General features: G+C 46.5%; 1 protein-coding gene across 5 annotated transcripts in view; it reads right to left on the reverse strand.

The window, feature by feature from the left end:
- Positions 1-27,251, reverse strand: part of FAM13A (family with sequence similarity 13 member A) — a 398,835-nt gene that overhangs the window by 55,668 nt on the left and 315,916 nt on the right. For all 5 annotated transcript variants that reach the window (XM_063917175.1, XM_063917158.1, XM_063917167.1 and 2 more), the window contains exons 11-12: positions 13,011-13,087; positions 10,515-10,557 (exon numbers count right to left, since the gene is read on the reverse strand). In XM_063917175.1, the coding sequence (XP_063773245.1) occupies positions 10,515-10,557; positions 13,011-13,087 (120 nt within the window). The remainder of the gene's footprint in view (positions 1-10,514; positions 10,558-13,010; positions 13,088-27,251) is intronic.

Raw genomic sequence — 27,251 nt, forward strand, 5'->3', positions numbered from 1 at the left:
TTGCTGTTGCTAGGGCTGATGCAGCAACCACACTCGTCGTAGAACTCCCTTCAGGCAAGAAGGCTGAGCAGGCGATAGTGTGAAGAAAAACATGCATCTGATTTCCCTCTGCAGCCACTGCTAATCATTCTGTGCCAACTAAATTGTGTGCTGGTTGCAATGACTTCCCTTGTCCTATGGAGGAGGAGGAGGAGGGCACACTCTAATGCTATTTATAGGGGAGCTTTGGATATTGAGGCAGCACTGAGCTTATAGAGCCAGCAGCCGAGTTTGGCAACTCAGCTGGAAACAATACAAGTGTTGGGCAAGAGCCAAAATCACACAAAGATAGTACACTGGATAGCATGAGAGAAAGCGAGAGAGTGTCAGATCACTCGGAAAACCTCAATGCTTCTCAAGCATACAGCATGTCCCACATTAACCCTCTCAAAGCAAGCAACGGACAAAATGATTCTTCACTTCCTACTTTATCAACTGACAGAACATTTTCAGAACACTGTTTATGTAGTACTAAATAAAAGATGACATTTCTGAAAACAAAACACATACATAAAAAAAAAAAAAAACAATTCCCCAACGTTAGTATTTCATCTAGATTTATGTACAATGTGATGCAAGGAAATAATGCAATAATAACATACAATAATGTCATGACTCTCTCTAGCCTTCACTAAAATAAATATCCAATAGGTAACTAACAGCTATGCATGTAGAGTAGATATTAGTGCAACACCGTGCCACATCATGCACCTGAATGAATTTGGAACTATAAAACTGTCCAGTGCCCCTCATGGTTTTGGTATACTTCAGGGACTCAAGGTACATAATTATATATTGTACGTTTTAACTTACACTCCGTTGTTAAAGGTTAGTATCTTGGCTATTTATAAGGCATAAAGGAAACCATTGTATAATGTACCCTTGTGACATTTTTACGTTTAATTCTAACATATCCAAGCCAATAAATAGATTTACAGTAAGGTGGTTATTAGACAGATTTTCAGGGTTTGCTCGTAAATTAAATAAATTCCAGCTACAGTATGATGGTGGCACAGCGTAGCCTATCTGAAAGATCAATTCTGTCTTTGAACATTTCAAGTCCACGGCTGCAAGCCATAATTAAATTAACTAATAGCAAAATGCCAAATTGCCTCCATTGGTTGCCTACACACGTTCCTGAAACGGCTGTAAAAAAAATAAATTTTCTATGACTGACAAATAGAGTTGAGCTAAAATGTGCTTTAATGGGCAGCTAATAGAAATCAAAAGTGGATCGCAAAGATTGTATCGCCAAAACCTCACACCTTAAGTGAGCCATGAAGATGTGAGGCGTTGCTTACTCCATTGTTCAGTTCCACTTCTTACTTCCCATTAGACACTTCATTAAACAAATGTTGCAGATTTTATAGGCTATGAACAGAGCTGGGATGGCTACATCAATTTAATCTGCTGTGTGGCCTGGTTTAGATGGGACTGGGACCACCTAAACCCAAAATCCATTAGTGAAACTTGACATTTCACAGCCAAATTCAGAATTAATGTTTCATCCCTGTGAGCAAGCCTGATTATCTAAATCCAACTAGGAGAAAACAAAATGCTAAAATACTTTCATAGATTTAGATTAGCACAGTAGAAATTATTGAACCCTAATTCCCGTTACCGTATTTTTCGGACCATAAGACGCACTTTTTCTCCCCCAAAATGTGGGTGGAAAAGTACATGCGTCTTATGGTCCGAATAATACATATGCAGAGCAATAAAAACCTTATGGAGCGCTCTCAATGCGCTGGGTGGGAGCGCACTGGGTGGGAGAGGCAGCAGTTATCGGGTGCGGGTAGCGGCGGGTCCTGTCTGCTGCTGCTGCTTTGCCGTCATCTCAGAGCCCGGCATCTGAGAGCGCGACAGCAGAGCGCCGGCATCACGTGACTCCCCCGCTCCCTCCCCTCACCTCCTCCGATTCCTTCCTCAGAGTAGAGTGCTTTGGGCAGCGTAAACTGACAGGCTGTGACAGGCAATAAAGTGAGTCCCCCCGCTCTCCCCCCCTCACCTCTTCCTTTCTCAGAGTGGTCAACGCAGGCTGGACGCGGGGAACCTGTGTTTACAGTGTCTGTGTGTGTTTAATGCAGGATGGATGCGGGGAACCTGTGTTTACAGTGAGAGTGTGTGTGTGTGTGTGTGTGTGTGTGTGTGTGTAAAGATCTACCACAATTTCAGCAAATGCCAAGGTTTACTCTTAAATATTTGCCATAATAAAGTGACTCCCCCCCCCCCTCAGTTTAAATAAGATTTTACTTACCGATAAATCTATTTCTCGTAGTCCGTAGTGGATGCTGGGGACTCCGTAAGGACCATGGGGATATAGCGGCTCCGCAGGAGACAGGGCACAATAATAAAAGCTTTAGGATCAGGTGGTGTGCACTGGCTCCTCCCCCTATGACCCTCCTCCAAGCCTCAGTTAGGATACTGTGCCCGGACGAGCGTGCATAATAAGGAAGGATATTGAATCCCGGGTAAGACTCATACCAGCCACCCCAATTACACCGTACAACCTGTGATCTGAACCCAGTTAACAGTATGATAACAACGAAGGAGCCTCTGACAAGATGGCTCACAACAAGAATAACCCGATTTTTGTAACAATAACTATGTACAAGTATTGCAGACAATCCGCACTTGGGATGGGCGCCCAGCATCCACTACGGACTACGAGAAATAGATTTATCGGTAAGTAAAATCTTATTTTCTCTGACGTCCTAGTGGATGCTGGGGACTCCGTAAGGACCATGGGGATTATACCAAAGCTCCCAAACGGGCGGGAGAGTGCGGATGACCCTGCAGCACCGAATGAGAGACTCCATGTCCTCCTCAGCCAGGGTATCAAATTTGTAGAATTTAGCAAACGTGTTTGCCCCTGACCAAGTAACTGCTCGGCAAAGTTGTAAAGCCGAGACCCCTCGGGCAGTCGCCCAAGATGAGCCCCCTTCCTTTTGGAATGGGCTTTTACAGATTTTGGCTGTGGCAGGCCTGCCACAGAATGTGTAAACTGAATTGTATTACAAATCCAGCGAGCAATCGTCTGCTTAGAAGCAGGAGCACCCATCTTGTTGGGTGCATACAGGCTAAACAGCGAGTCAGATTTTCTGACTCCAGCCGTCCTGGAAACATATTTTTCAGGGCCCTGACAACGTCAAGTAACTTGGAGTCCTCCAAGTCCCTAGTACCCGCAGGTACCACAATAGGTTGGTTCATGTGAAAAACAGAAAACACCTTAAGGAGAAATTGAGGACGAGTCCTCAATTCTGCCCTGTCAGAATGAAAAATTAAGTAAGGGCTTTATATATGATAAAGCCGCCAATTCTGACACACGCCTGGCTGAAGCCAGGGCTAATAGCATCGTCACCTTCCATGTGAGATATTTTAAGTCCACAGTGGTGAGTGGTTCAAACCAATGTGACTTTAGGAAACTCAAAACAACATTGAGATCCCAAGGTGCCACTGGGGCACAAAATGAGGCTGTATATGCAGTACCCCTTTTACAAACATCTGAACGTCAGGCACTAAAGCCAGTTCTTTCTGGAAGAAATTCGACAGGGCCGAAATTTGAACCTTAATGGACCCTAATTTTAGGCCCATAGACAGTCCTGTTTTCAGGAAATGTAGGAAACGACCCAGTTGGAATTCCTCTGTAGGGGCCTTCTTGGCCTCACACCACGCAACATATCTTCACCAAATGCGGTGAAAATGTTTTGCGGTTACATCCTTCCTGTCTTCGACCAGGGTAGGGATGACTTCATCTGGAATGCCCTTTCAGGATCCGGCGTTCAACCGCCATGCCGTCAAACGCGGCCGCGGTAAGTCTTGGAACAGACAAGGCCCCTGCTGGAGCAGGTCCTTTCTTAAAGGTAGAGGCCACGGGTCTTCCGTGAACATCTCTTGAAGTTTCGGGTACCAAGTCCTTCTTGGCCAATCCGGAACCACGAGTATCGTTCTTACTCATCTCCCTCTTATGATTCTCAGTACTTTTGGTATGAGAGGCATAGGAGGGAACACATACTCTGACTGGTACACCCACAGTGTTACCAGAGCGTCCACCGCTATTGCCTGAGGGTCCCTTGACCTGGCGCAATATCTGTCTAGTTTTTTGTTCAGGCGGGACGCCATCATGTCCACCTTTGGTTTTTCCCAACGGTTTACAATCATGTGGAAGACTTCCCGATGAAGTCCCCACTCTCCCGGGTAGAGGTCATGCCTGCTGAGGAAGTCTGCTTCCCAGTTTTCCACTCCCGGAATGAACACTGCTGAGAGTGTTATCACATGATTTTTCGCCCAGCGAAGAATCCTTGTAGTTTCTGCCATTTCCCTCCTGCTTCTTGTGCCGCCCTGTTTACGTGGGCGACTGCCGTGATGTTGTCCCACTGGATCAATACCGGCTGACCTTGAAGCAGAGGTCTTGCTAAGCTTAGAGCATTGTAAATTGCCCTTAGCTCCAGTATATTTATGTGGAGAGAAGTCTCCAGACTTGATCACACTCTCTGGAAATTTTTTCCTTGTGTGACTGCTCCCCAGCCACTCAGGCTGGCATCCGTGGTCACCAGGACCCAGTCCTGAATGCCGAATCTGCGGCCCTTTCATAGATGAGCACTCTGCAGCCACCGCAGAAGAAACACCCTTGTCCTTGGAGACAGGGTTATCCGCTGATGCATCTGAAGATGCGATCCGGACCATTTTTCCAGCAGATCCCACGGAAAGGTTCTTGCGTGAAATCTACCGAATGGGATCGCTTTGTAAGAAACCACCATTTTTCACAGGATCCTTGTGCAATGATGCACTGATACTTTTCCTGGTTTTAGGAGGTTCCTGACTAGCTCGGATAACTCCCTGGCTTTCTTCTCCGGGAGAAAACATCCTTTTCTGGACTGTGTCCAGAATCATCCCTAGGAACAGTAGACGTGTCGTCGGAAAAAACTGCGATTTTGGAATATTTAGAATCCACTCGTGCTGTCGTAGAACTACTTAAGATAGTGCTACTCCGACCTCCAACTGTTCTCTGGACCTTGCCTTTATCAGGAAAGCGTCCATATTTCTTTTAAGAAGAATCATCATTTCGGCCATTACCTTGGTAAAGACCCGGGGTGCCGTGGACAATCCAAACGGCAGCGTCTGAACTGATAGTGACAGTTCTGTACCACGAACCTGAGGTACCCTTGGTGAGAAGGCAAATTTGGACATGTAGGTAAGCGTCCCTGATATCCAGTGACACCATATCGTCCCCTTCTTCCTGGTTCGCTATCACTACTCTGAGTGACTCCATCTTGATTTGAACGCTTGTATGTAAGTGTTCAAATATTTCAGATCTCACCGAGCTGGCTTCAGTACCACAATATAGTGTGGAATAATACCCCTTCCCTTGTTGTAGAAGGGGTACTTTGATTATCACCTGCTGGGAATACAGCCTGTGAATTGTTCCCAATACTGCCTCCCTGTCGGAGGGAGACGTTGGTAAAGCAGACTTCAGGAACTTGTGAGGGGGAGACGTCTCGAATTTCCAATGTACACCTGGGATACTACGTGTAGGATCCAGGAGTCCACTTGTGAGTGAGCCCCCTGCGTGCTGAAACTCTTGAGATGACCCCCTACCGCACCTGAGTCCGCTTGTACTGCCCCAGCGTCATGCTGCGGACTTGGCAGAAGCTGTGGAGGGCTTCTGTTCCTGGGAATGGGCTGCCTGCTGCAGTCTTCTTCCCTTTCCTCTACCCCTGGGCAGATATGACTGGCCCTTTTGCCCGCCTGCCCTTATGGGGACGAAAGGACTGAGACTGAAAAGACTGTGTCCTTTTCTGCTGAGATGTGACTTGGGGTAACAAAAGGTGGATTTTTCAGCTGTTGCCATGGCCACCAGGTCCGATGGACCGCCCCTTTATACGGCAATACTTCCATGTGCCGTCTGGAATCTGCATCACCTGACCACTGTCGTGTCTTCGTCTGGCAGATATGGACATCACATTTACTCTTGATGCCAGAATGCAAATATCCCTCTGCGCATCTCGCATATATAGAAATGCATCTATAGTCAATAAAATCTTGTCCCTGTCAAGGGTATCAATATTTTCAGTCAGGAAATCCGACCAAGCCCCCTCAGCGCTGCACATCCAGGCTGAGGCGATTGCTGGTCGTAGTATAACACCAGTATGTGTGTATATACTTTTAGGATATTTTTCAGCTTCCTATCAGCTGGCTCCTTGAGGGCTGCCGTATCTGGAGACGGTAACGCCCCTTGTTTTTATAAGCGTGTGAGCGCCTTATCCACCCTAAGGTGTGTTTCCCAACTCGCCCTAACTTCTGGCGGGAAAGGGTATACCGCCAATAATTTTCTATCGGAGGAAACCCACGTATCATCACACACTTCATTTAATTTATCTGATTCAGGAAAAACTACAAGTAGTTTATTCACACCCTACATAATACCCTTATTTGTGGTACTTGTAGTATCAGAAATATGTAACACCTCCTTCATTGCCCTTAACATGAAACGTGTGGCCCTAAAGGAAAATACGTTTGTTTATTCACCGTCGACACTGGAGTCAGTGTCCGTGTCTGTGTCTGTGTCAACCGACTGAGGTAAATGGGCGTTTTTACAAGCCCCTGACGGTGTCTGAGACGCCTGGACAGGTACTAATTTGTTTGCCGGCCGTCTCATGTCGTCAACCGACCTTGCAGCGTGTTGACATTATCACGTAATTCCTAAATAAGCCATCCATTCCAGTGTCGACTCCCTAGAGAGTGACATCACCAATACAGGCAATTTGCTCCGCCTCCTCACCAACATCGTCCTCCTACATGTCGACACACACGTACCGACACACAGCACACACACAGGGAATGCTCTGATAGAGGACAGGACCCCACTAGCCCTTTGGGGAGACAGAGGGAGAGTTTGCCAGCACACACCAAAAACGCTATAATTATACAGGGACAACCCCTTATACAAGTGTTTTCCCTTATAGCATTTTTATATATGTAATCATGTCGCCAAATAAGTGCCCCCCCTCTCTGTTTTAACCCTGTTTCTGTAGTGCAGTGCAGGGGAGAGCCTGGGAGCCTTCCTCACAGCAGAGCTGAGCAGGAAAATGGCGCCGTGTGCTGAGGAGAATAGGCCCCGCCCCCTTTTCGGCGGGCTCTTCTCCCGGAGTTTGTGAGATCTGGCAGGGGTTAAATACATCCATATAGCCTCAAGGGCTATATGTGATGTATTTTAGCCATAAAAAGGTATTATACATTGCTGCCCAGGGCGCCCCCCCCAGCGCCCTGCACCCTCAGTGACAGTTGGTGACTGTTGGTGAAGTGTGCTGACAACAATGGCGCACAGCTGCAGTGCTGTGCGCTACCTTATGAAGACTGAAAGTCTTCTGCCGCCTGTTTCTGGACCTCTGGACCTCTTCAACTTCGGCATCTGCAAGGGGGGTCGGCGGCACGGCTCCGGGACGAACCCCAGGGTGAGACCTGTGTTCCGACTCCCTCTGGAGCTAATGGTGTCCAGTAGCCTAAGAAGCAAATCCATCCTGCACGCAGGTGAGTTTACTTCTCTCCCCTAAGTCCCTCGTAGCAGTGAGCCTGTTGCCAGCAGGTCTCACTGAAAGAAAAAAACCTAACTTAAACTTTTATTCTAAGCAGCTCAGGAGAGCCACCTAGATTGCACCCTTCTCGGCCGGGCACAAAAATCTAACTGAGGCTTGGAGGAGGGTCATAGGGGGAGGAGCCAGTGCACACCACCTGATCCTAAAGCTTTTATTATTGTGCCCTGTCTCCTGCGGAGCCGCTATATCCCCATGGTCCTTACGGAGTCCCCAGCATCCACTAGGACGTCAGAGAAAATATTATATTACACTATTTGGTTCAGAATATTTTTTTTCCTGTTTTCCTCCTCTAAAAACTAGGTGCGTCTTATGGTCAGGTGCGTCTTATGGTCCGAAAAATACTAATTCTAATTTGATAAGTATTTTAGATCTGTCCACCTTGATAAATGGCCCCTTACAGATACAGTAGCTGGTGTTGGGAGCTAAATAATGAGGCAGATCCATGCTAGCCTTAATAATCTGTAAGTAAAACAGGACATTAGAACTGTTAACTGTACAAAACCTCTCCTGAGAAAGAGAAAAGAAAGTGGGTGCATTTTACCATGCGTCACATATTTCCTCCCACCTCCAGAGCTTATGCTGTGTGCCCATCACTGATCACAATGACAGACTTGTTGCTAGAGTTATGTTTACATGCTCTCCCAGCAACAAGCTTAAGAGACCAAAGGAATTAATAGGAATTTCACATTTGCATGACCTTTTAAAACCACATAATAAGATTTTGGTGCCATTGTGGAAGTCTTTTGTCTGCATTTTCAGTAAAATCTCCTTTTTCACTCACAATACTGTTCATTCCTGTCAGATTCAGAGGAAAACAGGAAAACCATGTACAATCTACTTTGCAGATTGTAATTAAGGAAGAAACAGATAATCTCTACTTATACATTCAAAACAACGTAGCAAAAACACACATCACCATGAGTACTATGGAACCAGGTCTTTGAAAAGCTACAGTGCTTTGTTTTGAAAACAGAATAATAAAATATATAGCGTTTTTATTTTATACATATTTTTCCATTGTTCTCTGCAGTCCATTTCTCAGGCCAGAGGCTGTTGGAGTTACTATGCGGGGAGCAAATGTGCCGGATGGCAGCAAGAGACACAAATCACCTGGTGGGATATCCTAGAACTCTGTTCAATCCTCCTGCAGACTACCATCCTGAATGCCCTTATTTATCAATGAGTGATACATTTCACTGTGAGTGATAAATTGCACCAGCCAATCCGCTCCTAACTTCCATGTCACAAGCTGGGTTTGAAAAATGACAGTTAGGAGCGGATTGGCTGGTGCAATTTATCACTCACAGTGAAATTTATCACTCATTGATAAATAAGGGCATGTGTTTGAAAAATGACAGGAGTGGATTGGCTGGTGCAATTTATCACTCACAGTGAAATTTATCACTCATTGATAAATAAGGGCATGTGTTTGAAAAATGACAGGAGTGGATTGGCTGGTGCAATTTATCACTCACAGTGAAATTTATCACTCATTGATAAATAAGGGCATGTGTTTGAAAAATGACAGGAGTGGATTGGCTGGTGCAATTTATCACTCACAGTGAAATTTATCACTCATTAATAAATAAGGGTATGTGTTTGAAAAATGACAGGAGCGGATTGGCTGGTGCAATTTATCACTCACAGTGAAATTTATCACTCATTGATAAATAAGGGCATAAGTGATTACCAGGACAACCCATAGGAGCAGTCTGACACTGTTTACTAAGCATGTGCTAATTGCTAGTAACCCCAGTGTATATGCACCATTAATATTCAAAACCTGAATGACGTGTTACATTAAGCTGGATGAAGAAAACTCTAGAATTACATATACTGCGCCCAGACGAAGCTACCAGGATGTTGGCCTCTCTCAGAAACCGAAAGTGCCACTAAGCAGGTGAGGGATGAAACAATATATCATGGACTGTAACAAAGCAGGGAAAGCTATAAAAAGATATTTAAATGGTTCCAGCTTGGGATTTCTACTGTCAGAAACATCTGGCAGACACAGACAGGTCTGATAGAACTGCTTGTAAACTGGACAAATATGAAAAGCAGAACCCACATTTATCTGGAAAGGCTCTACAGGAAGCTTTAGTGCTCTGCAGTACATCATTGTTGAAACATAAATGAGGTGCATGGAAGAGCGGTCAATAGAAAAAAAATATTTCCTCACAGCACTTTCACCAAAAAGTCCCCTGCCAGTGGCAGTGGTTGTACAGGGGTCTGGGGGAGAGAAGCTTATTTTATTAAGCCCAGTATAATAAATAGACCAGCATGCTGTAACTCCAGTGCAATAAGAAACAAAGGGAGTTCCAGTGTAGATGAGGGCAGCAAGAGCGTTGGAGTGGAATTTTTATTGTAGCATATGTCTAAAAACACACTATTAAAATAAACAAATCCCCATAATTTGGTGACAAAGTGACACTAAAGATGTCAACCTGTGTTAACAATTTTTACAGTAAGCTCCCCACCCCCTCATCAAACCTGCAGAATGCCAGGAGTCTTACCAGGACAACCCTGCTGTGGCTGGCAGGAGAATTACCCAGCAGCTGACAAGAGCACTGACTGGACAGCTGCCACAGCCTTTAATCAAAAGAGGGGACAGCAGGGGGCAAATTTAACTCAACATGGTAACAGGTCTACTTTAATGACTCCATAAGGTTATGTCAAAACTCTCCTGATTTTGGGACTAAAAAAACTGACCTGCCCAATATATTAGTTGCTTGATTAGGACTAAAGGGTTTTGTCTCAACTTGAAGCACGGTGTCTTGTATTTCAGAAGGATTGTAGACATTATCATGGTAAGCAAAATACCGTTTAAATTTGCAACATTATTTAAAAAAATAATAATAAATCAATATATATAGCGCTTACCGGAGGTAATCGCAAACACTCTCGGCCATGTTCATTCTCTTTGCTGTAGAAAGACAAAATATATATATACATATCATATATTTCTTATTGAAAGCTTCTAAAAAGGACAAATAATCTGCACTTAGCAGGAGCACCTAATCTGTACAAAGGGGATCAGTATGATTTACCTACAACCTAAATCCCAATGGTCAAAATACCGACAACAATTGACCGATGGTCAAAATACAGATAAGGTCAAAAAACTGGCATGGTCAAACTACCGACATTTAAAATGTCGACACTGGCAAAATACCAAAACGTAAAATGTTGACAGGTCATAAAAGTCAACACAAGTTTTCATTGGGTTTTTGGGTGTGTATGTTGACACAGGTCGACATGGACACCGTATAAGTGTACAGCGTCCCCTCGCATGGCGTGCTGCACTTGCCATGCTTCAGGCACGATGCCTTGCTGCGCTCGGCACATGATTATATTCCCCCTCCACTGGGATGGTAAAGTATGAACAAGTCGGTTTCAATGAAAAAATCATGTCGATTTTTTGACCTGTCGTCAGTTTAAATGCCGGTATTTTGAGCGTGTCTACATTTTAAATGTCGGTATTTTGACAATCGGTCAATGGTTGTCTGTATTTTGTCCATCAGGATTTTGATTGTAGGTAAACTGACTGCATCCCGTACAGAGTTATACAAAGCCACCACGGTATGGTAAAATTATCGGCAATACTTCAAAATATTTTTATTTTTTTACAATATTAAACAAACCAGAAAAAATACCTTGTTCAAACTTCTAAATTAGCAGTGCTGGATGTATCACTTCTACATTCAAAATGTAAATTGTTTCCTCAGATTAGCAATTTAACTTGCAAAAATAGTTCCCAATGTAAACCTTTGGATCTCTGGATACCTTCACAAAAAGCGAAGAGATAATTTTAAAGGGTAATTCGGCTATAAAATAAAAACAAATGTAAAATGAATATCCAGTGTCCTAAGACTCTGATACCTACAGTAGTTACGTTGCAAAACGTGGGTGTCCGGTGTCAAAGGACCCAACAGTGCAGATTGCAAAGTGGTGAAGGGGATTCATTTTACATTTTGTTTTTATTTTATGGCAGAATTAGCCAACAAAGAAAAAGTAGAATTGCGCAACAAAGTATACTGTATGTCAAGATAAATGTACTATACTGACAGATAGGATGCATGCTCAATTAAAGATAAATGGTTATTTAACCTATGCGAAATGTGTCACAACTTAATCCGTAATTAATTATAACACAATATTTTGCACTATGACAAATCAACACGGGAAGAGATTACTTGTATTCCAATAATGCCTACACAGAGATATATGGTTGGTGTAGTGGTTAATATTACTGCCTTAAAGCCCTGAGATCAGAAGTTCAATTCCTGACCAATACACTATCTGTGTGCAGTTTGTATGTTCTCCCAGTGTTTGAGTGGGTTTCCTTACTGTGCTCTGGTTTCCTCTCATATTCCAAATTAATTGGGTTCTGACAACAAATGAACCCTAGTGTGCATGTGTAATCATATAATAGGCAACAGACCTGATCGCTAGGGTGCGGGTTTTTTTGCATCCCTGCGATCAGGTAGTCGATGCCTACAGGGGGATGGGGAATTTGCTTTGCAGGTGTTCGATCGAATTTGCAGGAGAGCTGCACAAACAGTAGTTTGTGCAGTCTCTGCACAGCCCAGGACTTACTCAGCAGCTGCGATGATCGGGGCCGGAGCTGACGTCACGAATCCTCCCACAAAACGCCAGGTCCCGCCTGCATTTTCCAGACACTCCCTAGAAATGGTCTGTTGCCACCCACAAACGCCCTCTTCCTGTCAATCTTCTTGCGATCGCTGGTGCGTTCGGATTTTCAGCACCATCCCGTCGCTGCGGACCGTCGTGCCTGCGAATTGCGCTGCATACACAGTTCAGAGCTGATTGCCCGACTGTGTTAAAACGCACAGCAGCGATCAGGTCTGAATTACCCCCATAGATTGTAAACTGACTGGGACTGATATAAATGACTATTCTCTGTAAATCAATGCATAATACATTATGTGTATGCGCTATAGAAATAACTATTAATAAATAGAGATCACATATGTAAACATTAAAGCTAGAATATTATATATACTGATTAGAACATAAATGTGACATAACTGTGCATGTATTTTAAAGTCTGTGCTGGATTAATGGAAGACCTCCTATCAAAAGTAGTCTCCCTCATTACAGTATTTCTGTCATTGCTGTGTCCTGACAGCCTGTACCGTATAACTTGGCTTCTACCTATCATTTTCTGTATATATATATATCTATAATAAATGCTAAGTCAAAGCTGGTTGGTTACTATGGGTAACTTCACTATTTTCACTTCTTGATACATCAACCTCTAAAATTCCTTAGACCTCATGAAAGTAAATCAGATGGCTCCTAAATGCACACTTTTTCTATACTGGAAACATGCAGCACAAGCCTCCATGTAGTTACCTTGTTTCTGACAATACTTCCATGTTGCTGAACTCCTGCCTGTCTACACTTCTGGAGGTGACAAAGCTTTCCGTACTCTGCAACAGAAACACAGAAAGAGAAATGCATGTGACCTGCAGTTAAGGTCGTTTATGTTATTTCTATTATTTAAATGCATCTTTTTCTGGAACCAGAAGCAAATACTTTTGCATACATAGAAAAATATTTTATTTGATATTAGAAGAGTTCAGCTACATAATCACATTTATTTTATCGGGCTGTGGGCCTAATTCAGATGGTATCCGTTTGGATGGTCGACGATGTTATGGTCAACAGTCATTAGGTCGACCACTGTTGTCGACATTGACATGGTCGACATGGACACATGGTCGACACATGAAAGGGTCGACATGAGTTTAAAAAAAAAAAAAAAAACTTATTTTGGGGAACTTTTCCATACTTTACGATCCACGTGGACTATGATTGGGAACGGTAATCTGTGCCGAGTGCAGCGGAGCGAGGCACCTTGCCCGAAGCATGGCAAGCGAAGCGAGCCACGCGAGGGGACGCGGTGCACTAGTTGGGGTTCACCGTCACTTTACGCAGAAAACGACACCCAAAAACAACAAAAAAAATCCTCATGTCGACATTTTCATGTGTCGACCATTTTCACGGGTCGACCATTTATACTCGTCGACCATGCCAATGTCGACCAATAGTGGTCGACCTAGTGACTGTCGACCATTCATACCGGAACCCTGCCGACCTGATCGCAGCAGCAAATTTGTTAGCTAATGGACAAAACCATGTGCACTGCAGGGGGGGGGGGGGGGGGGGGGGGGGGGGGCGGCAAATGTAACATGTGCAGAGAGAGTTAGATTTGGGTGGGGTGTGTTCAAACTGAAATCTAAATTGTAGTGTAAAATTAAAGCAGCCAGTATTTACCTTGCACAGAAACAAAATAACCCACCCAAATCAACTCTCTCTGCACATGTTACATCTGCCACACCTGCAGTGCACATGGGAGGTCATTCCGAGTTGTTCGCTCGCAAGCGGATTTTAGCAGATTTGCTCATGCTAAGCCGCCGCCTACTGGGAGTGAATCTTAGCATCTTAAAATTGCGAACGATGTATTCGCAATATTGCGATTACACACCTCGTAGCAGTTTCTGAGTAGCTCCAGACTTACTCGGCATCTGCGATCATTTCACTGCTTGTCGTTCCTGCTTTGACGTCACAAACACACCCAGCGTTCGCCCAGACACTCCTCCGTTTCTCCAGCCACTCCTGCGTTTTTTCCGGAAACGGTAGCGTTTTTTCCCACACGCCCATAAAACGGCCTGTTTCCGCCCAGTAACACCCATTTCCTGTCAATCACATTACGATCGCCAGAACGATGAAAAAGCCGTGAGTAAAATTACTAAGTGCATAGCAAATTTACTTGGCGCAGTCGCAGTGCGAACATTGCGCATGCGCATTAAGCGGAAAATCGCTGCGATGCGAAGATTTTTACCGAGCGAACAACTCGGAATGAGGGCCATGGTTTTCCCATCTGCTAACAAATTTGCTGCTGCGATCAGATCTGAATTAAGCACTCCTTTTTCCACTAATTATTTTATACTTAGAGATAATGGTGCAGTGGACTAATAATCCATATGCTCAAAGTGGATTAATAACTTTTACATGTCATAATTATCAATGATACAAACCATACCTTCACAGTAATGTCACGGAGAATGATGAAAATAGGAAATTCAAATTAACAAGTGCAAAAAAAAAAAAAAAAAATAAGATTTTACTCACCGGTACATCTATTTCTCGTAGTCCGTAGTGGATGCTGGGGACTCCGTAAGGACCATGGGGATTAGCGGCTCCGCAGGAGACTGGGCACAACTAAAGAAAGCTTTAGGACTACCTGGTGTGCGCTGGCTCCTCCCACTAAGACCCTCCTCCAGACCTCAGTTAGGATACTGTGCCCGGAAGAGCTGACACAATAAGGAAGGATTTTGAATCCCGGGTAAGACTCATACCAGCCACACCAATCACACCGTATAACTCGTGATACTATACCCAGTTAACAGTATGATAACAACTGAGCCTCTCAACAGATGGCCCAACAATAACCCTTTAGTTAGGCAATAACTATATACAAGTATTGCAGACAATCCGCACTTGAGATGGGCGCCCAGCATCCACTACGGACTACGAGAAATAGATTTACCGGTGAGTAAAATCTTATTTTCTCTAACGTCCTAAGTGGATGCTGGGGACTCCGTAAGGACCATGGGGATTATACCAAAGCTCCCAAACGGGCGGGAGAGTGCGGGTGACTCTGCAGCACCGAATGAGCAAACTCAAGGTCCTCCTCAGCCAGGGTATCAAACTTGTAGACTCTTGCAAGAGTGTTTTAACCCGACCAAGTAACAGCTCGGCAAATTTGTAAAGCCGAGACCCCTCGGGCAGCCGCCAAAGAAGAGCCCCTTTCCTCGTGGAATGGGCTTTCACAGATTTAGGGTGCGGCAGTCCAGCCGCAGAATGTGCAAGTTGAATCGTGCTACAGATCCAGCGAGCCATAGTCTGCTTAGAAGCAGGAGCACCCAGCTTGTTGGGTGCATACAGGATAAATAGCGAGTCAGTTTTCCTGACTCCAGCCGTCCTGGAAACATATACTTTTCAGGGCCCTGACTACGTCCAGAAACTTGGAATCCTCCAAGTCCCAAGTAGCCGCAGGCACCACAATAGGTTGGTTCACATGAAAACTGCTACCACCTTTGGAAGGAATTGGGAACGAGTCCTCAATTCCGCCTTATCCATATAAAATACAGATAAGGGCTTTTGACAAAGCCGCCAATTCTGATACACGCCTGGCCGACGCCAAGGCCCACAGCATGACCACTTTCCACGTGAGGTATTGTAGCTCCACGGATTTAAGTGGCTCAACTCAATGCGACTTCAGGAAATCCAACACTACGTTGAGATCCCACGGTGCCACTGGAGGCACAAACGGGGGCTGACTATGCAGCACTCCCTTAACAAAAGTCTGAACTTCAGGCAGTGAAGCCAGTTCTATTTTGGAAGAAAATCGATAGAGCCGAAATCTGGGCCTTAATGGAACCCAATTTTAGGCCCATAGTCACCTCTGACTTGTAGGAAGTGCAGAAAGCGACCTAGCTGAAATTCCTCTTTTGGGGCCTTACTGGCCTCACAGCACGCAACCTATTTCCGCCATATGCGGTGATAATGGTTTGCGTTCACTTCTTTCCTAGCTTTAAATAGCGTAGGGATAACTTCCTCCAGAATGCCCTTTTCCTTCAGGATCCGGCGTTCAACCGCCATGCCGTCAAACGCAGCCACGGTACATCTTGGAACAGACAGGCCCCCTGCTCCAGCAGGTCCTGTCTGAGCGGCAGAGGCCATGGGTCCTCTGAGATCATTTCTTGGAGTTCTGGGTACCAAGCTCTTCTTGGCCACCCGGAACTTCTTACTCCTCTCCTTCTTATTATTCTCATTACCCTGGGTATGAGAGGCAGAGAAGGGAACACATACACCGACTGGTACACCCACGGTGTTACCAGAGCGTCCACAGCTATCGCCTGAGGGTCCCTTGACCTGGCGCAATATCTTTGTAGCTTTTTGTTGAGGCGGGACGCCATCCTGTCCACCTGTGGCCTTTCCCCACGGTGCACAATCATTTGGAAGACTTCTGGATAAGTCCCCACTCTCTCGGGTGGAGGTCGTGTCTGCTGAGAAAGTCTGCTTCTCAGTTGTCCACTCCGGGAATGAACACTGCTGACAGTGCTAACACATGATTTTCCGCCCATCGGAGAATCCTTGTGGCTTCTGCCATCACCATCCTGCTTCTTGTGCCCCCCTGTCGGTTTACATGAGCGACCGCCGTGATGTTGTCTGACTGGATCAGCACCGGCCGGTGTTGAAGCAGGGGTCTAGCCTGACTTAGGGCATTGTAAATGGCCCATAGTTCCAGAACATTTATGTGTAGGGAAGTCTCCTGACTTTTCCATAGGCCTTGGAAGTTTCTTCCCTGTGTGACTGCCCCCCAGCCTTGAAGGCTGGCATCCGTGGTCACCAGGACCCAGTCCTGTATGCCGAATCTGCGGCCCCCTAGAAGATGAGCACTCTGCAGTCACCACCACAGCGAAACCCTGGCCCTTGGAGACAGGGTTATCCGCCGATGCATCTGAGGATGCAACCCGGACCACTTGTCCAACAGATCCCACTGGAAGATCCTTGCATGGGACTTGGCGAATGGAAATTCTTCGTAAGAAGCTACCATCTTTCCCAAGGCTCGCGTGCATAGATGCACCGATACCTGTATTTGTATTAGGAGGTCTCCGTCTAGAGACGCCAACTCCTTGGACTTCTCCTCCGGGAGAAACCCTTTTTATCCTGTTCTGTGTCCAGAACCATACCCAGGAACAGTAGACGCGTCGTAGGAACCAGCTGCGACTTTGGAATATTCAGAATCCAGCCGTGCTGTTGTATCACTTCTCGAGATAGTGCTACTCCGACGAACAACTGCTCCCTGGACCTCGCCTTTATAAGGAGATCGTCCAAGTACGGGATAAGTACTTCGGCCATTACCTTGGTAAATACCCTCGGTGCCGGGGACAGATCCACGGCAACGTCTGGAATTGGTAATGACAATCCTGTACCACAATTTTGAGGTACACCTGGTGACGAGGGTAAATAGGGACATGCAGGTAAGTATCCTTGATGTCCAGTGATACCCTGAAATTTTCCAGGCTTGCAATAATCGCCCTGAGCGATTCCATTTTGAACTTGAACCTTCGTATATAAGTGTTCAAGGATTTCAATTTTAGAATGGGTCTCACCGAACCGTCTGGTTTCGGTACCACAACATTTTGGAATAGTAACCCAGGCCTTGTTGAAGGAGGGGTACCTTGATTTCACCTGCTGGAAGTACAGCTTGTGAATTGCCGCCAGTACCACCTTTCTCCGAGGGCAGCAGGCAAGGCTGATGTGAGGCAACGGCGAGGGGGAGACGTCTCGAACTCCAGCCTGTATCCCTGTGATACTACTTGCAGAAACTAGGGATCCACCTGTGGGCAAGCCCACTGATCCCTGCAGTTCCCGAGACGCGCCCCCACCGCACCTGTCTCCACCTGTGGAGCCCCAGCGTCATGCGGTGGACTCAGAGGAAGCGAGGGAAGATATTTGATCCTGGAACTGGCTGACTGGTGCAGCTTTTTCCTTCTTCCCTTGTCCCTGTGCAGAAAGAAAGCGCCTTTGACCCGCTTGCTTTTCTGAAGGCGAAAGGACTGTACCTGAAAATACGGTGCTTTCTTTAGGCTTTTGTGAGGAAACCTGAGGTAAAAATTTTTCTTCCCAGCTGTTGCTGTGGATACGAGGTCCCAGAGACCATCCCCAAACAATTCCTCACCCTTATAAGGCAGAATCTCCATGTGCCTTTTAAATGCAGTATCACCTGTCCACTGCCGGGTTTCTACTACCCTCCTGGCAGAATGGACATTGCATTAATTCTGGATGCCAGCCGGCAAATATCCCTCTGTGCATCCTTTATATATAAGACAACGTCTTAAATATGCTCAATGTTAGCAAAATATTATCCCTGTCTTAGCGTATTAATATTATCTGACAGGGTGTCAGACCACGCTGCAGCAGCACTTTTTATGCTGAGGCAATTGCAGGTTTCAGTATATAACCTGAGTGTGTAAATACAGACTTCAGAATCGCCTCCTGCTTTTTATCAGCAGGTTCCTTCAAGGTGGCCGTATCCTAAGACGGCAGTGCCACCTTTTGACAAACGTGTGAGCGCCTTATCCACCCTAAGGGATATCTCCCAACGTGACCTATCCTCTGGCGGGAAAGGGTACGCCATCAGTAACCTTTTAGAAATTACCAGTTTCTTATCGGGGGAAACCACGCTTCTTTACACACTTCATTCATTCATCTGATGGGGGAACAAAACACTGGCTGTTTTTTCTCCCCAAAAATAAAACCCCTTTTATGTGGTACTTGGGTTCATGTCAGAAAATGCGTAACACATTTTTTCATTGCCGAGATCATGTAACGGATGTTCCTAGTGGATTGTGTATATGTCTCAACCTCGTCGACACTGGAGTCAGACTCTGTCGACATTTGTGTCTGCCATCTGAGGTAACGGGCGTTGTTTGAGCCCCTGATGGCCTTTGAGACGCCTGGGCAGACGCGGGCTGAGAAGCCGGCTGTCCCACAGCTGTTACGTCATCCAGCCTTTTATATAAGGAGTTGACACTGTCGGTTAATACCTTCCACCTATCCATCCACTCTGGTGTCGGCCCCACAGGGGGAGACATCCCATTTATCGGCCTCTGCTCCGCCTCCACGTAACCTTCCTCATCCAACATGTCGACACAGCCGTACCGACACACCGCACACACACAGGGAATGCTCTGACTGAGGACAGGACCCCACAAAGTCCTTTGGGGAGGCCGAGAGAGAGTATGCCAGCACACACCAGAGCGCTATATAATGCAGGGATTAACACTATAACTGAGTGATTTTTCCCCAAATAGCTGCTTGTATACATATATTTGCGCCTAAATTTAGTGCCCCCCCTCTCTTTTTAACCCTTTGAGCCTGAAAACTACAGGGGAGAGTCTGGGGAGCTGTCTTCCAGCTGCACTGTGAAGAGAAAATGGCGCCAGTGTGCTGAGGGAGAAGCCCCCTTTTCGGCAGACTTTCTCCCGCTTTTTCTGTGATACTGGCAGGGGTAATTTTACATCTATATAGCCTCTGGGACTATATATGATGTATATTTTGCCAGCCAAGGTGTTATTTATTGCCCTCAGGGCGCCCCCCCCCAGCGCCCTGCACCCATCAGTGACCGAAGTGTGAGGTGTACATGAGGAGCAATGGCGCACAGCTGCAGTGCTGTGCGCTACCTTGGTGAAGACCGAAGTCTTCTGCCGCCGATTTTCCGGACCTACTTCGTGCTTCTGGCTCTGTAAGGGGGACGGCGGCGCGGCTCCGGGAACGAACACCAAGGTCGGGTCCTGCGGTCGATCCCTCTGGAGCTAATGGTGTCCAGTAGCCTAAGAAGCCCAAACTACCACCTGTTAGGTAGGTTCGCTTCTTCTCCCCTTAGTCCCTCGCTGCAGTGAGTCTGTTGCCAGCAGATCTCACTGAAAATAAAAAACCTAAATATACTTTCTTTCTAGGTGCTCAGGAGAGCCCCTAGTGTGCATCCAGCTCGGCCGGGCACAAGAATCTAACTGAGGTCTGTAGGAGGGTCTTAGTGGGAGGAGCCAGTGCACACCAGGTAGTCCTAAAGCTTTCTTTAGTTGTGCCCAGTCTCCTGCGGAGCCGCTAATCCCCATGGTCCTTACGGAGTCCCCAGCATCCACTTAGGACGTTACAGAAATCAACTTTTCCCAACATTAAGTCAGAAGTGTAATTAGTACTAAAAGACGTCATCTTTTCGCACTCAATATAATTCTCTATCGTCCTAGTGGATGCTGGGGACTCCGTAAGGACCATGGGGAATAGACGGGCTCTGCAGGAGACAGGGCACTCTAAGAAAGAATTAGGTCTACTGGTGTGCACTGGCTCCTCCCTCTATGTCCCTCCTCCAGACCTCAGTTAGAATCTGTGCCCGGACAGAGCTGGGTGCACTTTAGTGAGCTCTCCTGAGCTTGCTAATAAGAAAGTATTTTGTTAGGTTTTTTATTTTCAGAGAGATCTGCTGGCAACAGACTCTCTGCTACGTGGGACTGAGGGGAGAGAAGCAAACCTACTAACTGCGGATAGGTCGTGCTTCTTAGGCTACTGGACACCATTAGCTCCAGAGGGATCGAACACAGGAACTCACCCTTGGTCGTCCGATCCCGGAGCCGCGCCGCCGTCCCCCTCGCAGAGCCAGAAGGCAGAAGCCGGCGAGAGAAGCAAGAAGACTTCAAAATCGGCGGCAGAAGACTCCTGTCTTCATATGAGGTAGCGCACAGCACTGCAGCTGTGCGCCATTGCTCCCACATTACACCCACACACTCCGGTCACTGTAGGGTTCAGGGCGCAGGGGGGGGGGGGGGCACCCTGGGCAGCAATTAGAGACCTCTTGGCAAAGTGGGCATATATACAGTTGGGCACTGTATATATACATGAGCCCCCGCCATTATTTTACACAAAATCGCGGGACAGAAGCCCACTGCTGAGGGGGCGGGGCTTCTTCCTCAGCACTCACCAGCGCCATTTTCTCTCCACAGCTCCGCTGAGAGGAAGCTCCCCAGGCTCTCCCCTGCAGAAGCATGATAGAAGAGGGTGAAAAAGAGAGGGGGGGCACATAAATTTGGCGTAAAAACAATATACAGCAGCTACTGGGTTAACACTACGTTACTGTGTGATTCCTGGGTCATATAGCGCTGGGGTGTGTGCTGGCATACTCTCTCTCTGTCTCTCCAAAGGGCCTTGTGGGGGAACTGTCTTCAAATAGAGCATCCCCTGTGTGTGTGGTGTGTCGGTACGTGTGTGTCGACATGTCTGAGGTAAAAGGCTCCCCTAAGGAGGAGATGGAGCTAATGTGTGTGTGAGAGGGTGTCTCCGTCGACAACGCCGGCACCTGTTTGGATATGTGTAAGTGCTAAGGTGAATTTATTGCACAAAAGATTAGAGAACAGACAGGAAATCTACCCATGTCTGTCCCTATGGCGCAGAGACCTTCAGAGTCTCACAATGCTCACTATCCAAAATAATAGACCTGGATATCGACACAGAGTTTGACTCCAGTGTCGACTACGATAATGCAAAGTTACAGCCAGAATGGCAGAAAAGTATTCAATATATGATTATTGTAATAAAGATGATTTGCATATCACTGATGACTCATCTGTCCCTGACACAAGGGTACACATGTTAAGGGGAAGAAAGCGGAGGTAAATTTCCCTCCTCTCATGAGGAAAAAGAGCGGGAATCTCCAGACAAGAGACTGCAGCTTCCCACAAAGAATTCTCAGGCAGTATCCTTTACCCACTAGGGCCAGGATGTGATGGGAATCTTCCCCTAGGGTGTCACGTTTGCCCAAAAGGTAGCCCTGATTTAACAGCTATCCTCAGGGATCCTGCAGATAGCGTGCACATTTTGGTACACTACTCAGACCGGCGATTGTGTCGGCATGGGTTTATAGCACTGTGGCAGCGTGGACAGGTACCTTATCAGCAGAAATTGAGACCCTAGTATGTATATATATATATATATATATATATATATGTATATGTATATGTAGAGATATATTTATATATATATTAAAGATGCTGTCTTAAGAGATATATATCATAAAACATGCCCAAAGAGACATGAGTATACTGGGTACTAGAGGCAAAGCTATGTCGATTTCTGCTTGACGTATCCTGTAGAATATGCAATGGACAGATGATGCCAACTTAAGTGGCATATGGAAGGCTGAGGATTGTGTGGAGAAGGGTTCTCGGACCTGGTCTCCACAGCTATAGCTGGTAATTCTAATATTTTGCCTTATATTCCTGCACAACCTAGGAAAGCACGTCATTATCCACTGCAGCCTTTCGAACAAAGAAACAAGAAAGTCCGAGGTGCGTCCTTTCTTGCCAGAGGAAACCAGCTGCACAACACAGCTAGTTCCCAGGAACAGAAGTCCTCCCCGGCCTCTACGAAAATCCAGGCGGAGCTAGGACTGGTGGGGGCACGCCTTTGAAAGTTCAGCCACAAGTGGGTTCACTCCCTGTTAGATCCCTGGGCAATAGATATTGTGTCTCAGGGATACAAGCTGGACTTTGAGAAGATGCCTCCTCACTGAAGGCCCTGCCGGCTTCCCCTCCCGAGAGGGAAACAGGGTTAACTGCAATTCACAGATTGCATCTTCAACAGGTGGTGGTCAAGGTTCCCCTCCTTCAACAAGGAGGGGGTTATTATTCGACCATGTTGTAGTCCCGAAACCAGATGGTTCGGTCAGACCCATATTGAATTTAAAACCCCTGAACATATACTTGAAAAGTTCAAGTTCAAGATGAAATCGCTCAGAGCAGTCATCGCAAGGGAGGGGGATTTTATGGTGTCTCTGGACATAAAGGATGCTTACCTTCATGTCCCCGTTTATCCACCTCATCAGGAGTACCTCAGATTTGTGGTACAGGATTGTCATTACCAATTCCAGACGGTGCCGTTTGGTCTGTCAACGGAACCGAGAATATTTACCAAGTTATTGGCGGTAATGATGGTGCTCCTTCGAAAGCAAGGAGTCACAATTATCCCATACTTGGACGATCTCCTCATAAAGGCGAGGTCCAGAGAGCAGTTGCTGATTAGTGTAGCACGCTCTCGGGAAGCGTTACAACAGCACGGCTGGTTTCTGAATATTCCAAAGTCGCAGCTGATTCCTACGACGTGACTGCCCTTCCTGGGCATGATTCTGGACACAGACCAGAAGAAGGTTTTTCTCCCGACGGAGAAGGCTCGGGAGCTCAAGACACTGGTCAGAGACCTCTTAAAACCAAAACAGGTGTCGGTGCATCACTGCACGCGAGTCCTGGGAAAGATGGTGGCGTCATACGAGGCCATTCCCTTCGGCAGGTTCCATGCGAGGACCTTTTCAATGGGATCTGTTGGACAAGTGGTCCGGATCGCATCTACAGATGCATCGGCTGATCACCCTATTCCCCAGGGCCAGTGTGTCTCTTCTGTGGTGGCTGCAGAGTACTCAACTTCTCGAGGGCCGCAGGTTCGGCATTCAGGACTGGGTCCTGGTGACCACGGATGCAAGCCTCCGAGGGTGGGGGGCAGTCACTCAGGGAAGAAGTTTCCAAGGGCTGTGGTCAAGTCAGGAGACTTGCCTTAACATCAATATCCTGGAACTAAGGGCCATATACAACGCCCTAAGTCAAGCGGAGACCCTGCTTCGCAACCAATCGGTGCTGATTCAATCAGACATCACCACCGCAGTGGCTCATGTAAACCGCCAAGGCGGCACAAGGAGCAGGGTGGCGATGGCGGAAGCCACCAGAATTCTTCGATGGGCGGAGAATCACGTATGAGCACTGTCAGCAGTGTTCATTCCGGGAGTGGACAACTGGGAAGCAGACTTCCTCAGCAGGCACGACCTCCACCCGGGAAAGTGGGGACTTCATCAAGAAGTCTTTGCGCAGATTGTAGGTCGGTGGGAACTGCCACAGGTGGACATGATGGCATCCCGCCTCAACAAAAAGCTACAGAGGTATTGCGCCAGGTCAAGAGACCCTCAGGCGTTAACTGTAGACGCACTGGTGACACCGTGGATGTTCCAGTCGGTTTATGTGTTTCCTCCTCTTCCTCTCATACCCAAGGTGCTGAGAATCGTAAGGAAAAGAGGAGTGAGAACAATACTCATTGTTCCGGATTAGCCTAGAGGGACTTGGTATCCAGAGCTGCAAGAAATGCTCGCTGAGGACCCATGGCCTCTGCCGCTAAGGCAGGATCTGTTGCAGCAGGGACCTTGTCTGTTCCAAGACTTACCGCGGCTGCGTTTGACGGCAGGCCGGTTGAACGCCGGATCCTAGTAGAAAAAGGGATTCCGGATGAGGTTATTCCTACGCTAATAAAGGCTAGGAAGGACGTGACGGCTAAACATTATCACCGTATATGGCGAAAATATGTTGCTTGGTGTGAGGCCGGGAATGCCCCTACAGAGGAATTCCAGCTGGGCCGTTTCCTTCACTTCCTACAGTCGGGAGTGACTTTGGGCCTGAAATTGGGGTCCATTAAGGTCCGGATTTCGGCCCTATCCATTTTCTTTCAAAAAGAACTAGCTTCTCTACCTGAAGTTCAGACGTCTGTAAAGGGAGTGCTGCATATTCAGCCCCCGTTTGTGCCCCCAGTGGCACCTTGGGATCTTTACGTGGTGTTGAATTTCCTGAAATCACACTGGTTTGAGCCACTTAAAACCGTGAAGTTAAAATATCTCACGTGGAAGGTGGTCATGCTATTAGCCTTGGCTTCGGCTAGGCGTGTGTCAGAATTGGCGGCTTTGTCACATAAAAGCCCCTATCTGGTTTTCCATATGGACAGAGCAGAATTGCGGACTCGTCCGCAATTTCTACCAAAAGTGGTGTCATCTTTTCATATGAACCAACCTATTGTGGTGCCTGTGGCTACTCGTGACTTGGAGGATTCCGAGTTACTAGATGTAGTCAGGGCTTTGAAAGTTTATGTAGCCAGAACGGCTAGATTCAGGAAAACTGAGTCGCTGTTTATCCTGTATGCATCCAACAAGCTGGGTGCTCCTGCTTCAAAGCAAACTATTACTCGCTGGATCTGTAACACGATTCAGCAGGCTCATTCTGCGGCTGGTTTGCCGCTTCCAAAATCAGTAAAAGCCCACTCCACAAGGAAGGTGGGCTCTTCTTGGGCGGCTGCCCGAGGGGACTCGGCATTACAGCTTTGCCGAGCGGCTACTTGGTCAGGTTCAAACACTTTTGCAAAGTTCTACAAGTTTGATACCCTGGCTGAGGAGGACCTTGTGTTTACTCATTCGGTGCTGCAGTCATCCGCACTCTCCCGCCCTTTTGGGAGCTTTGGTATAATCCCCATGGTCCTTACGGAGTCCCCAGCATCCACTAGGACGTTAGAGAAAATAAGATTTTACTCACCGGTAAATCTATTTCTCGTAGTCCGTAGTGGATGCTGGGCGTCCGTCCCAAGTGCGGATTTCTTCTGCAATACTTGTATATAGTTATTGCTTAAATAAGGGTTATGTTATGTTTGCATCAGGTTGTCTGATGCTCTGTTGTTGTTCATACTGTTAACTGGGTAAGTGTATCACGAGTTATACGGTGTGATTTGTGTGGCTGGTATGAGTTTTACCCTGGATTCCAAAATCCTTTCCTTGTACTGTCAGCTCTTCCGGGCACAGTTTCCTTAACTGAGGTCTGGAGGAGGGACATAGAGGGAGGAGCCAGTGCACACCAGTAGACCTAATTCTTTCTTAGAGTGCCCTGTCTCCTGCGGAGCCCGTCTATTCCCCATGGTCCTTACGGAGTCCCCAGCATCCACTACGGACTACGAGAAATAGATTTACCTGTGAGTAAAATCTTATTTTCTGTATTATCTTTTATGTACAAGGCACCACCAGGTGTCTGCAGCACCGTGCCATTAAGACAAAATTACTTAAATATAGCAAAAATACAAGGGCTAACCTTTGTACAAATTACCGAAAAATAGTTGGGGAAGAAGGAGGGGTAGGGAAACTCGCTAAGGCCTGAAACAAGCGGCAAAGGGTAACGCAAGGGCACAACTGCCTTCATATTCCATGGTTTGGGCAGTTAAGCCTAGCTGCAGAACCACCCAGCAACAGTCACAGATGGCTCTGCACAGTCATCATGATTGGCGTCACTGCTGACTTAAGCGCCGACCCATGGTCTCCAAGCTTAACCTCCCGGCAGACTGCGAATAGACAGGTAGCCCCGTCCTCTCCTGCAAGCAAATTACGTGCGGTCTCCCCTCTTCTTCCACTGACAGCTGTGGTGCACCTAGGCGTGCGCAGAGTAGGAAATCCGCCACTTACGAAAGAGGAGTAGGGAGCAAAGAGTAATCAGTGAGCCTGTACCCACAAGTGGTGGAAAGACAGGATCAGAGACACTGGAGAAAAATAAGGAGACAGAGGGGAATAGATTTGCACTGATGACATGGATAGCCCAGGGAGGAGAATGAGTAATAATGTAATGGCATAAGTTGGGCAATGCAACTCATTGAGTGAACAAAAGCCACAAGTATAATGTTGCACATTCATCCAACAACTGATGCCAAAGATGTGTCCAAGACAATAAAGCAATCAGATCAAGTAGTATTCTGGTACCTTCATTACATGTAAACCTGATCCATTTTTATTGCTGCATTTAATGAGAAAGGCTGATATATAAAATGCTGTCCTGTCACTATTACTGCTTGATGACTGTAGAAAAGTTACTGTTAGAAAGTTTTTGTTATCCTTTAATGTTAAGAGGCTGTGTGCCTCTGGGAACAATCCATGTCACCATCACACATATGGAGAGATAAACTGTCAGCACTACTTCAACTGTTTCACTTGGTTTGTCCAAGTCATAGTACATATGAGACTTCAGAATATCCTATCAGCTCCTCGCTGCAGCACTTTACTTCTATTCAGTCTGACGTGCTGTACATACTGTATTTCCAATGCAAGTGGTGCCACTGGCTTTACCATGAAAGGTGAAATTAGGACTATAATGATGAGTCATTATGATTAGTCCTCATCTCTAAATT

This window comes from Pseudophryne corroboree, chromosome 1 (genome assembly GCF_028390025.1).
Source record: "Pseudophryne corroboree isolate aPseCor3 chromosome 1, aPseCor3.hap2, whole genome shotgun sequence".
Taxonomy (NCBI): Eukaryota; Metazoa; Chordata; class Amphibia; order Anura; family Myobatrachidae; genus Pseudophryne; species Pseudophryne corroboree.